The sequence below is a fragment of the Marmota monax genome, unplaced genomic scaffold (genome assembly GCF_021218885.2).
Source record: "Marmota monax isolate L192 unplaced genomic scaffold, Marmota_monax_Labrador192_F-V1.1 WCK01_AAM20220418_F8-fsc00132, whole genome shotgun sequence".
Taxonomy (NCBI): Eukaryota; Metazoa; Chordata; class Mammalia; order Rodentia; family Sciuridae; genus Marmota; species Marmota monax.
Genome location: NW_026695199.1, coordinates 8,353,958 through 8,367,277, shown reverse-complemented (window position 1 = coordinate 8,367,277; position 13,320 = coordinate 8,353,958). Strand labels below are relative to the sequence as shown.

Here is a 13,320-nt window from a genome sequence, read left to right as displayed (position 1 = left end):
TTCATCATAATACTAAGAAATTGTCATTTTTACTATGTTGACATTGCACTAGTGGTACAAGAGCATCTTTGCAAGTAAACATTCTGATTTCTTAAGGTCATGGCATCAAACTATTCTAGTTTCATTGTATTTTTGGTTGCCATGTACTTGTAGTTAAAGAAACATTAAAAGCCAATTTTACCTTAAAAATGAAAGCAGTAAGGTTATTAATTTTATAAAAGCTCCACTTTTTAATGCATGTTCTTTTAATATGACTGGGTGTGACAAAATTGGAAGTATACATAAAGCACTTCTGCTACATTAAAAAATAGGGTTTTTGGAGGAAAGGCAGTGGTGTTTTTGTTTTCAAGATGTAAGGTGAATGAGCCATATTTTTTCATGAAATAGCATTTGTACTGAAAAGTACAACTGACAAACTCAGTGTTTGGCAGACATTCTAAAAATGATAGAAGTGAGCCTGTTACTTTAATTGACAATATTTATTGCCAGTAATAAAGTTTCCAAGCACAAATAAGGATTTTAGAATTCATATTTATTTGCCTAGATAATTGGTAGATTTCCAGTACTTAAAAATTTTTTCTGATGAAGTTAATGGTTATACGATTTTTTTATATTATAGTTTAACCTCAATATTTAATAATATTATTAAATATAAGCCTTAGATGAAGTTCTTGCAAGCATAGTAGTTCATACATGTATAAAAGCATCCTGAAAGTAATGCATTTAAAGACTGATTTAAGGTCTGAAAGAGGGAGGAACTGCTGATTTATGTCTTCTCTTAAAGTTTTATAGCTTAATAACTAACTTTGTAAACTCATATATCTCATAACCACATTAAAATTGAAAAGAACACATACGATTTCAGTAAACAAAATGAGACTGTTCTTAAATAATAAGTTCTTACACAAATATAATTTTCTATTGTTAAGCAAGGAGCTTAGGTATCTTTTTTAATTTATTTAGGGTTATCATTATATTTATCATTGGTAATTATGTTAACATATTTCTCTGTCCTTCTTCCTTTTTTTCTCTTTCCACTTTTCCGTCCATTCTTCCTTTCTTCCTCTTTTTTCTTTTTTGTGTTTGTTTTCTAGGTGGAGTCTTTCATTTTGGATCAGGATGATTTGGAAAATCCAATGCTGGAAACGGCTTCCAAGTTGCTCTTGTCAGGTACTGCTGATGGTGCAGACCTCAGGACAGTAGATCCAGAAACACAGGCTAGACTGGAAGCTCTGTTAGAAGCTGCAGGTATGTCTGTTAACTCTACATAATAAGAAGTCTACCTGGGCTGGGGTTATAGCTTAGTTGGTAGAGTGCTTGCCTTGCATGCACGAGGCCCTGGGTTCAATCCCCAGCACCACCAACAACAACAAAAAAAAAAAAAAGAAAAGAAAAAGGAAAAGAAATCTACCTTATTATCCAAAGTTGCACATAAACCTAATAAAAACTCTTGTTATTATAAATGTGTGGTCTTGTGTGTTTAGTATGATAACAATTCATAAAGGTTAATCATTACTCTCTAGCCAATTACATGGAACATATTTTAAAACAGATTTTAATTTTCATTACTCGAGTGAAATGTTTGTGAATTTGCCTACCTGCATGCCAAAATGTACTTGTAATCCCCAAATCAGTATTCAGACTTTCATGGAGAAGCACAGAACAGCAGAATTTTTGCATTACCATATCTGCATGTTCCCAGCTAAGGTCAAGCAAGATGATGCTTCCTGCTTTTAACTCTTGTATTATAAATGTGTGTTCTTTAGCAGTTTGTGTAGTGCCTTTTTTCCCCCCACATTTTTGCTCCCCCTTTTTAAGTACTGGGGATTCAACCTTGTAGTGCTTTACCAATGAGCTACATTCCTAGCCCTTTTTATCTTTTTATTATGAGACAGAATCTAGTTCTTGTTAAGTTGCCCAAGCTGACCTCAGATTTGCATTTCCTGTGCTTTAGCCTTCTAAGTCACTGGAATTACATACAAATATGCACCACTGAATCGTGACGCATTTGTGTGTATGTGTGTGTTTACGTGTGTGTTTACTAGTGATTTCACTGCTTAAAATGATCCCCAAGCATAATGCTGAGTGCTATCTAGTGTTCCTTAGTATAAGAAGATATTCCCTAGTATAAGAAAATGTTATGGAAAAAATGTGTTTGTTAGGTAAGCTTTGTTCAGGCATGAGTTATAGTGTTGTTGATTGTGAGTTCAGTGTTCAACAATACATGTCAGATAAGATGAAAACAGAAACACATGTGTCAGATAAGATGTAAACAGAAACACATGTGAACAAGGTTATGTATTACTGAAAATGCTGTAATCAGATATTTGAGATAACCTAATCTTGTATTTGTCCTAGGAGTAATGGTTCAGAATTTAGTAATTCAGGTTAATAGCAACTTCTTAGAACATATCTTCCATAAATAATTAATAAGTGACTGTATATAATTTCTCCTAGGCATTGGTATAGGCTGTCTCTTACAACCTTGCATAGTAAATCATCATACTTTTGTAGAGTGTATTGTAGTGTCCCTGTAAGAATGATGTTTTAATTAGAGATTATGTTCATAATCAAAGATGCACCATATATGTAAAATGTGCCCTAAATGTAAGGTGATAATAACTCTGAATCTCTATAATCAGTTTAAAAAATCCTATATGTCTTTTTAAGTTTTTAAAAATAGGCATAAATATACTCTGAACATTAATTTTTCATGGCTTGAGAACTCTGATGCTCTATATATTGTATATCAAGTGCATGCTAACTGCTATTTTATTATAGCATAAAAATGACTTATTAGTGTTCATTAATTCTTTCAATATGTCTTGTAACAGAGCATCTAAATGTTGGAAGGACTCATGATTAAATAAATTGTAGAATGGATTATTAAAAGGATTTCCACCAAATACAGGCAATCCATACATAGTAAGGCATATGTAAAGTGCTCTTTTTGAGTATAGAAAACTGTTTTTAAAGAATGGTTGAGACATAATTTAGCTTTTGCTAGAAATTTGCTATTGCTTTAGAAGTGCAAATTATACTATAGAAATTAGAATTATGAAATTATTTGAAAATATGTCATGAGTAAAAGCCTTAGGTTGAATAAACTACACTTTAAATGCTTAAAAGACTAATTAATAGAATAGGGATGTTTGTTTTCTGTTGATCCTAGAGGCAGAACCAAGTTCAAAGATGAAAATAGATTTCAATTGATAGCTGACTTTTGGAGATAGAGTGCCTCTTTATGGGACGCTAGTAGTTGCTTCACTATTCTTGTTTTTATATTCTCATTTTTTCATTATAGTCGCTAACAAACTAGCCTCTTTTTGCCCCCTTTCTTCCTCATTTATCTTGTTTTTCACTTCTCGTCTCCCTTCTTCTTTTCCTTCCTAGTAATAAAAATTTTCAAACAAAAGCTTAGAATAGCATAATAAGCTCTCTGTATCTCCATTGTCATCCATTTTCAGTAACTACTGTATGGGCAGTATGGTTTCATGTTTATCCATTTTTGCTTGTTTTTACAATTGATTTGTTTGAATTGGGATCCAAATAAGGTTATCCTATTTTAAAGTATTATTTTTTCTAAGTGTATTTAATTATATTTGTCCTTTTTTTCTGTTGTTGAAGCAGCAGTTATTTGGGCCACTATATGGATTTTGTCATTCCTCTGAGTTAAAGTTACCATAAATCAGAATTCAGATCCAGATATTTTATTAATTCCAGTTTATTTTGTTTTTGGCAAGAATAATCTTTCATGGTGCTGTATATTTCCTATGTATCACACAGGTACTGTCTGCTTTTCCTCTTTTTGTAATGTTGATATTAAATAAGGTTTAAGTATCTAAAGCTTTATTTGAGAAAGGATGCGTAGGAGGTAAAAATATTTGAGACCTGTCTGAAAATGTCTTTCTTACTAATCTCATACTTAATAGTTTGATTATATACAGAATTCCAGTATAAAAATAATTTTCCTTCAGACTTTAGAAGCTTCTATACCCTTATTGTCTTCTTTCTGATGTTGCTTTTTGAAAAGTTTGATGGCACATTTATTTATGATTTTTCCAAATCTGTGCCAATTTTCCCTATTCCTTTTTCAAAGCTTGAGAATTTATGTCATTTTAAAATTTTGATCTTCTTTGGAATACTCTTGGTTTTTTTTACATTCAGAATTTCCCTCAAATGTCTGGTGATCACTTTATTTGTAGTCAATAGCAATGACATAAAAAGATAAATTAGAAACTTTACAAATGTTTTCCCAATTCACATGCTTTACTATAATGCATGTATTGGTTTCCTGTTGTAGTATAACAATTCATTTAAAACATGGCTGTGTGACATGGCATTCATTTATTATCTCTTAGTTTCTTCCATGTTTCTCTTGTTTAAGGTCTCACTGGGCTGAAATTGCCCGTGCGAGTTGTCATCTGTTGCTTTGGGAGAAAGTTCACTTCCCATTTCATTGTTATCAGTAGCAGAATTCACTTCTTTCCAGGTGTAGAACTGAGATTCCACTCTCATGGTCTGTATTAGCTGGGACTCTTCTCACTACCCTTGAGCATGCCCACATTCCTTGATACATGATGGTCTTTATGCAAAGAGTGGCATGCAGAATTTTTTTATTCCCCAAATTTTTGACTTCTATATTTCTAACCAGCCAAAGAAATCTCTGCCTTTTATGAGCTTGTATGATTGGTTTGGCCCACCAGGGCAATCTGTCTTCAGATCAACTGTGCCCTGTAACATAATTTAATCATGGGAATAAAATGTATCAAATTCAGTATCACAAGAATTGTGTAAGTTATGTATGCCAGGGGTAGGTAATGTAAGGAACATTTGAGAATACTTAGCATTGATTACACAGAGATCTTTCATTTATTTGTGAGCGCATCAAATATTGGTATCTTTAGATCTTTTCTTTGTGTCCAGTTTTTCGAAAAACATACGTGATAATTTTTAGGATTATGGGTACTGAGAAAGTGTAAGAGGACTGAGAATTTCACTGCTCATCATATAGATGTTCACTTATTCTTCATTTTCCATTTAGTTCTTTATTTCCTTTTCCTCTAGTCCTAGACCTTTCTGGTTCTAGACCTAGTCCTAAACCTTTATGGTTCAGTTTGGAGATGGACACTTGTGTTCATTTACTCAGCACAATTGTTAAACCACTTTTAATGTTTTACAAACAAAGCCTTACCGCTGTGTCTGGTACCTTTAATTCTTAAGTCTTATTAGGGTGATCACCTTGTTTCTCTCTTGTTAAGTTTTTCTTATTCTGTTGTTAAATCAGTTACGTCTCCTAATTTGCCTTCATAAATAAATGTTTTTTAGATTTAAAACTATTCCTTAGTTTTTTCAAGGATCGAGTTTCTGTGGCATTCCACTCCTCTTTTAAAAATTATTTTAAGAGGGATAAACAATTATTTTTTACTCCCTTATGTTAAAATCAGAAATCTAGATATTTTAATGTGCCTTCTTAAGTTTTGTGATTCTTATGTTTACTTGTTTAAATGTCAGAAGTTGGAAAGAATAAATGTGGTCATCTTGTTCTTCCTCTGGTTTTTGATTGGTGCTGATTACTATAACTAGAAAAAAAGGATCATTATAATGCTGAATAACTAGTATGATTAATTTTTGATGACTACTTATTCAAAAGGTTATTATCAGCTATATCTTGTTATTTCCTATTTAGTACTAGAATAATCTGTTTGTGAATGCATGAGATGTTCATAAAGATTTATTATAAAGTCTTTTGATAAATATTTATCATCTTGCTTACTTCCTTTTGCTATCACTGACAAATATTTGTTATATAGTTGATCTGGGTTGGGTGCAAAATTCAAACTAATTCTCTTACATAGAAATCTGTGACCTTGAACTTAGTGGTGCCATAATATTCTTTTGACAAATAAAGATGATATCTGGATAAATATAATTGTAGCAGATTCAACAAATTATATGGTAAATTATCAGTCTTCCCAGCATAAGACTGTTTTTATCTTTTGCACATCTTGATTAGTGGGTATGAAATTTGACTTCTGTGAACATCTTGTTATAGCTAAATCATAGAGGCTTCTTGCCAGATTACCTTTGATCTTACAAGATATAATACTTGATATCTTAGATTTTTTAAGAAAGAAAATAAAGTTTTCTTCTATAAACTTTAAACCCAAACTTACATTTATTGTGTCCCCTTTACTGTTACAAAATATATTTGTGTAGATATTTTTATTACCAAATGAACTTTTTGTTTCTGCCATTGTTCTAAAACCTGTGTTGATGTCTCTTAAGCTTCGATTTGCATGTGAGTCACTTGAAGATCTTTTTAAAAATATAGGTTTTAGATCAGTGAAGCTTGAGGTCTGAGATTCTGAATTTTTGACAAGCTCACAAGTGATGGCAATGCTTCTATTCAATGGACCACATATTTGAGTAGCAGGGTTCAATAATATCCATCATAATATTAGATATTAAAGACTGTTGATCTTGACTATACATCAGAATTGCTTTTAATATGTGACTGCCTATGCCTTACTTTCTACTACTGAGAGAGAGAGAATTTTTTTTTTTTATATATTTACTTTTTAGTTTTTTTTTTTTTGTCAGACACAACATCTTTGTTTGTATGTAGTGCTGAGGATTGAACCCAGGCCGCACGAATGCCAGGCGAGTGCGCTACCGCTTGAGCCACATCCCCAGCCCGAGAGAAATAATTTTTTAATATTTATTTTTCAGTTTTCGGTGGACACAACATCTTTATTTTATTTTTATGTGGTGCTGAGGATCGAACCCAGCACCCCATGCATGCCAGGCGAGCGCATTACCGCTTGAGCCACATCCCCAGCCCTCTACTACTGCAGTAGATCTGCAGATGAAGGAGAGGTTAAAACCTATATTTTTGAAAAGTACCACAGGTGATTCAGTGCCTCGATTAAGAACCACTGAATTATAATGGTTAGAGATAAGCTTTCTTTACAGGAATATCTAGAAATAAAATACATGATATTTCATTTAAAAGGTCACTGACCATTTCAGCTTTTGAATTTCTTTTTCTTTTTTGCTATTCTGAATGAGTTTTAGAATGGTAATTTTATATACTTATATTTAGTAAGTATATGTAGTAAGTAGATATAATTTGAAATAAGAAATACTCATATATAGCTTATAGTCTAAAATGTATTTATTATTAGGTCACTTTTTTTTTTTTTTTTTTTTTACAAGTGATAGGCCAGCTAAATATACTTGAGCAAAAGTGGACATTTACCAAAAATAAGGGATGGTACTGTTGCTACTGTCGTCAGTGCATCAAAAATAACTTTTTCAGGATGGTTTCTCCTTTCTGTTTTTCTACTCTCCTCTTTGTTGACTTTATTTTGGATGGTTTTTTTCTGTATGTGGTGATAAAAGTAGCTAAATAGTGCTTGACTCATACCTTTCTAACTTAGCAATCTTTGAACATAGGTTTCTTTTCCAAAGCCATGACAAGACTTCTGAGAACTTCTGGTTACCCCAGCATAGGCTAATGACCCATATCAGACATTGAGGGAGTGATAGGATCACATAGTTATGAGTCACATGGGAAGATTAAGATGTTTAGAAAATTTGAGGAGTTTTTTCCCATATCTTAGTGAGATAATATATATGGCCGCTGTACCATTTGGAGATTTTTATTTTTTTAACATATATAGATTTAAGTAACATGAACTTTGCTTTGTTTCTCCTTTTGGGTATATCCATTTTGGTGTGAAATGATATAATAGGAATAGGCAAATTATCCACGGCTGATGGTAAAGCCTTTGCAGATCCTGAAGTTCTTCGGAGGTTGACGTCCTCTGTTAGTTGTGCGTTGGATGAAGCTGCTGCTGCACTTACCCGTATGAGAGCTGAAAGCACAGCAAATGCAGGGCAGTCGGACAAGTAAGTACTTTCTTGCCATGATCAGTATAAGAATCATTTTCTTAATAATAAAAATGACTAAATTATTGTGCAGTTATTTTGTATTTGACACTGTGCTAATCACTTAACAAAAAAACCTTATACATTATAAATTTTACTGCCATTTTGTAAATCAAAAGCTGAGAAAGATGAATAACTTGATCAAGATCAAATAGGTGACACATGGCAGAGCAGCAGTGTTTGTGTTACTGAAAGACCAATTTCTTAGTCAATGATATTAAAAAGAAAATTTTTGCTTAAAGTTTTGTTTTCTTTTTATGTGAAAAAGAAGTAAATTCTTCCCAATTAGTCATACCATCTTTTAGTTCATGTGCATAGTTCCAACCAGTTTGAAGGACATGATTTCATTTGTCTTACTGTGTTTTATAAAAAGTAGCAGCTCTAGTTCTCATAATGTAAATGAGAATCCAAGGGACCTAATTTTTAAATTTCTTATAATTTTTTGTACATAGTACTTTAGAGTTAGTAAGGAAGGGCTCAGTAAATATTTTGTGACATGGTGTTCTAAGATTTCCTGATGATGATAGGCCATAAAAATCACACCATCTCATATGTAAACACAATTGTGTGTGTATAAATGTATATATAAACTCTTAAGGAAGTGACTTTTGACAATAATCATTGATATTTTATTTTTTCAGTCCCCAGTGACATTTTTCCCCCTCTAAAATAAAGCTATTTTGCCTACTTTAGCAATTGAAAAAATGGGAGTATTCTATTATAGTCCTGCCTCACATAACAATGGGAATATATTCTGAGAAATGTATTGGTAGGTTATTTTATTGTTGTGTGAGCATTATTGAGTGTGCTTGTTGAATTAAGACAGGTAGTACTTTTGTAGGTGATAATCTTATGTGATCACTATTGTATATGTACAGACCATTGTTGACCAACATGTCATTAAGGCATGCTCATTTTTGTATATATATGTGTGTGTTTGTTTGTATACGTGGGTTCAGAAAGAAAACAATAGCATTTAAAAACCATCTTAAAATAATTGTTTGGTAGTGTTTTTATGCAGTATCTCCTGAGAGCATAAATGAGCTTATATAGAATTGAGGTGTATGAATTTGTTTTTATATTAACTCTGTTAGTCATTACCTAGATTTTTGCATTTTTTATTAATTTACCATTTTTCTAGATAGACTTTCTTTACTTGACATTGGGTTCTATTGCTAGTTAATATTCAGTTCTACTAGTCTAAAATATTATTGATAATGTCTAAATATTTTTAATGAGATGCCTGCTGAGACTGTTGAAAATTAAAAATACCTTGAAAATATACAAGTCTAGTTAAACTGAAACAATAAAGCATATTTGTAATAATCTTATTTATTCAGAGCTTGAGAAATATGATGTAGTTAAATGCAGTGAATGTTGTGTGCCAATTTTTATGTTAAGTATGATGCCCTGTGCCAGATTTAATATGCTCCTTGTTCGAAGTTCTGAAGTTCACCTATTGCTAGAGTAGATCCTACAAGGTAGTTAGCATACATGTGGATATTAAATGAAAAGACAGATTCTGGTAGAAGAGGAATATGCATAAAAAAAAAAAGTGAGAGATAATACCTTGAAAGAGAGAAAAGATGTTTTTGTACAAGAAGCATATTGTGGGAAGGATTTGTCCTAACTTGTTTAAAAGTAAAAATGTAGGTGTGGGTACTTTCATTGTCCAATGAAGTGGGAAATTAAGAGACTTTAAGAGGCAAATTTGTTGAGCACTGTTTGAAACTTTGACTTGGGTAAGGAGAAAATCCAATCGACCAGAAATGAAGTAATATAATATAGTATAGCATACATTGGTAAGAACTGTGGGTTAAAAAAAAAAGAAACAATCTAATGGGGAAGTGCCAGAGTAGTATTTGGTTTGGAAGTCATGTTGCATTTTTAATTTGGGGGAGAGTGTCAAGGAAACTCCTGTGGCTTTTTTTTTTTTTTTTTTTTTTTTATAGTAGATTGACACAATACCCTTATTTTATTTTTTATGTGGTGCTGAGGATCAAGCCCAGTGCCTCACACATGCTAGGCAAGTGCTTTACCAACTGAGCTGGAGCCCCAGCCCTCCCATGACTTTTTTAGCAAAGACCTGAAATGGGTAAAGGAGTCATCTGTGTCTGAAAGAGGAGCTGTCTTGGCAGATGGGACAGCAAATGGAAATATTTTGAGGTTGGTGCTTGTTTAGTACATTTGATGAATAGTAAGACCACTGTGGCTATAGTGGGAAGAAAAATTGTGAGAAGGAGGAGATAGAGCCAGTGTAAAAGGGAGAAGGATCATGGTATCCTGCCACTGGTCAGATCCAGGAATTTAGTTTTTACTGTGAGTGAGATTACAGGATTCTGAGCAGAGGATTTTAGTTTTTACTGTGAGTGAGATTACAGGATTCTGAGCAGAGAAGTGGTATGTTCTAATTCCCTTTAAAGTACTTGTCCTTTACCTTTGCCTTTTTAAAAAGAGTCTGTAGAGCAAAGGTGAAAGATGAGAAGCTTTATCATGATGTTCCTGAATAGCAAACAGTGGAGAAAAGAGAGTGATTATCCATGAGTGGCTTTAGTAACTGAAGTGACAAGGCCATGTTTTAGAGGATGATGTATGAATTGAGTTATATTTGAAATAAAGTTAATACTACGGGCCCTGTATTTTCATTTAGAAGTAAAAAGAATGTCTAATATAAATTCTTTTAGAAGACTTAAAGGGCAAAAACTTTTCTCTTAGTCTTATTTTCTGTTGTTCCATTTTTCCATTCCTTGTACTTGAATCCAGTTTTTTCCTTGACTCTATTTTTTGGAAACTTTGCCTGAAATATGATTATATAAGTAAATATACTCCCAAAAGATTCATTATCATTTATTTTATTAATATAACATGCCTCCATTTTTTTTTTGTTTGGGTCCCATTTACCTGATCAAGGGACCTTGTCTTTATAAATAGTACACATTTTGTCCATTTTACGTTTTTGAGGGGGGTAAAGTTTCATGAAATTTATATGGGGACCAAACAAAGTGAAGTATGATTATAGCTTGTACGTTGTGTGAGATTTCTATAGAATCTTGGCTTTTGTTTTTGGTATAGGGATTGAACCCAGGGGTGCTTAACCACTGAGCCATATCTCCAATTTTTTGTTTATATATTTTATGTAGAGACAGAGTCTCCCTGAGTTGCTAAGTGCCTCATTAAGTTGCTGAGATTGGTTTTGAATTCATGATCCTCCTGCCTCAGCCTCCCACACCACTGGGATTACAGTCATGTGCCACTGTGCCCAACAAGATTTTCTATAGAATTTAATCTTCAAATTTTAGTTATTTTTCCACTTAAAGTAAGTTAAATTAGATAGACATTATCTTTGCGTTGAATAACTGAAAACATTTTAGAATATTTGACTTTCTGTTTGTTTTTTTTTTTTTTTGGCTTTTTTCTTTTTGTATTGATGATTGAACTCAGGTTCAGACAAATATACCACCAAACTATATCCTTAGACCTTTTTTTATTTTTTATTTTGAGGTAGTCTTGTTAAGTTGTCCCAGCTGGCCTCAAACTTGGAATCCTCCTGCCTGGGCCTCCCCAAATTGCTAGGATTACAGATGTGTGCCACCACACCCATCAGAATAATTTTAATTTTAAATAATTGACTTTTATGTGTAAATTTTAAGTTCAGTGAGCTCCATTTTTTAGCTTTCTGATATGAAATTTGTTGTGATTATTGAAATAATCATTCTTGTTCACAGAGCTGTTATTAAGAGTGACATCAAAAACCAAGTTATACTGTACAATTTTTTTTATTGTTATCTCCTAATCCTACAATATTCTTCACCTAACAGCCGCAGTTTGGCAGAAGCCTGTTCAGAAGGAGATGTAAATGCTGTGCGGAAGTTACTCATTGAAGGGCGAAGCGTAAATGAACACACCGAGGAAGGGGAAAGCCTCCTTTGTTTAGCTTGTTCTGCTGGCTATTATGAGCTTGCACAGGTTTGTCTCATCAAAATAAATCTTTTTTTTTTTTTTTTAAATCTGGCCTACTTAGTAAGAAATATTTTGAGATAGAGTCTTGCTAAGTTGTCCATGCTGGCTTTCAGCCATTAAGTTTATTTCAGTATAGTTTTGTTAGATAAAGTTTGTGTGTTTATCACTTATGAATAGATAAATGTTAAATATTAGTGTTCAGGTTTTTTTTTTATAATGATGCCCTGTATTCTATCCCTGACACTGCAAAACGAAAATAAAAACAAAAAATTTGATAAAATAATTTTTAATATTCATTACACTTTGTTTTTCTTAAGGTTTTGTTGGCAATGCATGCAAATGTGGAAGATAGGGGAATCAAAGGTGACATTACACCTTTAATGGCTGCTGCTAATGGAGGACATGTCAAAATTGTGAAGTTGCTGCTAGCTCATAAAGCCGATGTCAATGCACAGTCTTCAACAGGTTGTATTTCTTTTTAAGTTTCGCTAAACAGTAGCATGCTTTGGTAATAAATGTTTCACATGGAAGTGATCATTAGTGTTGCTTTCACAGTTCTGGTATTTTTTAGAAGTGTTACATATTTTCAAAGTGTTTAAGAGGTTTAAATAGAATATATTTTAAGTGAAATTTCTTCCATTTTATGAGGGCTGTTACATACCCTTTTAAAGGGCCTTTAGATTAGATGAAACACTGATTCAGTTAGAAAGACCATCATCTTGCAAAATGGAAAGGTATGGGTGATGTGTCTCAAACCTTGGTTTGCTGTATTTCTGGTGAGAACAAAAAGGGTAATTGGGAAGAATTCCCTACTGTTACTAAACTGTAGCCTGGCAGGGGGTGGTGGTGGTGGTGTATAATGAAAAATTGTGTTCCATCAGGACATAACTTAAGCCTAAACTCATTTTCTTCCCAAATAGATTTATGAAGTTCTAAAATTATATGAAAATACATTTTGTTTATTTCCTCTGTGTAAAAATTTCAGTTTTATTAGATTATTTAAATAAATTTGAAGGTCTACATGGAATTTGTATTTTACTCAGACATGGGAGGTTTTTTATCATCAGGAAAGAATGTTTTTGAAATCACTTTAATTTTAAATTAGAATTAATTTTAAATTTAAATTTAATTTTAAATCTGGTTTTACCTAGTGTTGGAAGTTGTAAGTGAAAAATTTATGTGATTAAAAGAAATATGGTGTAAGATATATTAGGATGAATAATTTAGATATATAATTAATTCATTAAAAAGAAGCTTATGAAACATTTTTAGGATTACTGTTAAAAAGCATGTTTCTCATTTGAAAGAATAATGAGTTTCAGGGCAGATTTGCTGTCATTTTACAATTCTACAATCTTGATGAGTGTATGTGATTTTCCTCACATTATTTTACATGGAAAGGTAGCA

The 13,320-nt window shown here is 32.4% G+C and overlaps 1 protein-coding gene and 1 non-coding gene across 8 annotated transcripts in view; both read left to right on the top strand.

Moving 5' to 3' along the window:
• The window catches only part of Ankrd17 (ankyrin repeat domain 17), a 148,238-nt gene that overhangs the window by 67,337 nt on the left and 67,581 nt on the right, over positions 1-13,320 (top strand). For all 7 annotated transcript variants that reach the window (XM_046428665.2, XM_046428666.2, XM_046428669.2 and 4 more), the window contains exons 2-5: positions 1,095-1,248; positions 7,758-7,914; positions 11,772-11,919; positions 12,231-12,378. In XM_046428665.2, coding sequence (XP_046284621.1) covers positions 1,095-1,248; positions 7,758-7,914; positions 11,772-11,919; positions 12,231-12,378 — 607 coding nt within the window. The remainder of the gene's footprint in view (positions 1-1,094; positions 1,249-7,757; positions 7,915-11,771; positions 11,920-12,230; positions 12,379-13,320) is intronic.
• Positions 1,291-1,363, top strand: Trnaa-ugc (transfer RNA alanine (anticodon UGC)). The gene has a single exon. It is a non-coding gene; the product is annotated as a tRNA-Ala (tRNA).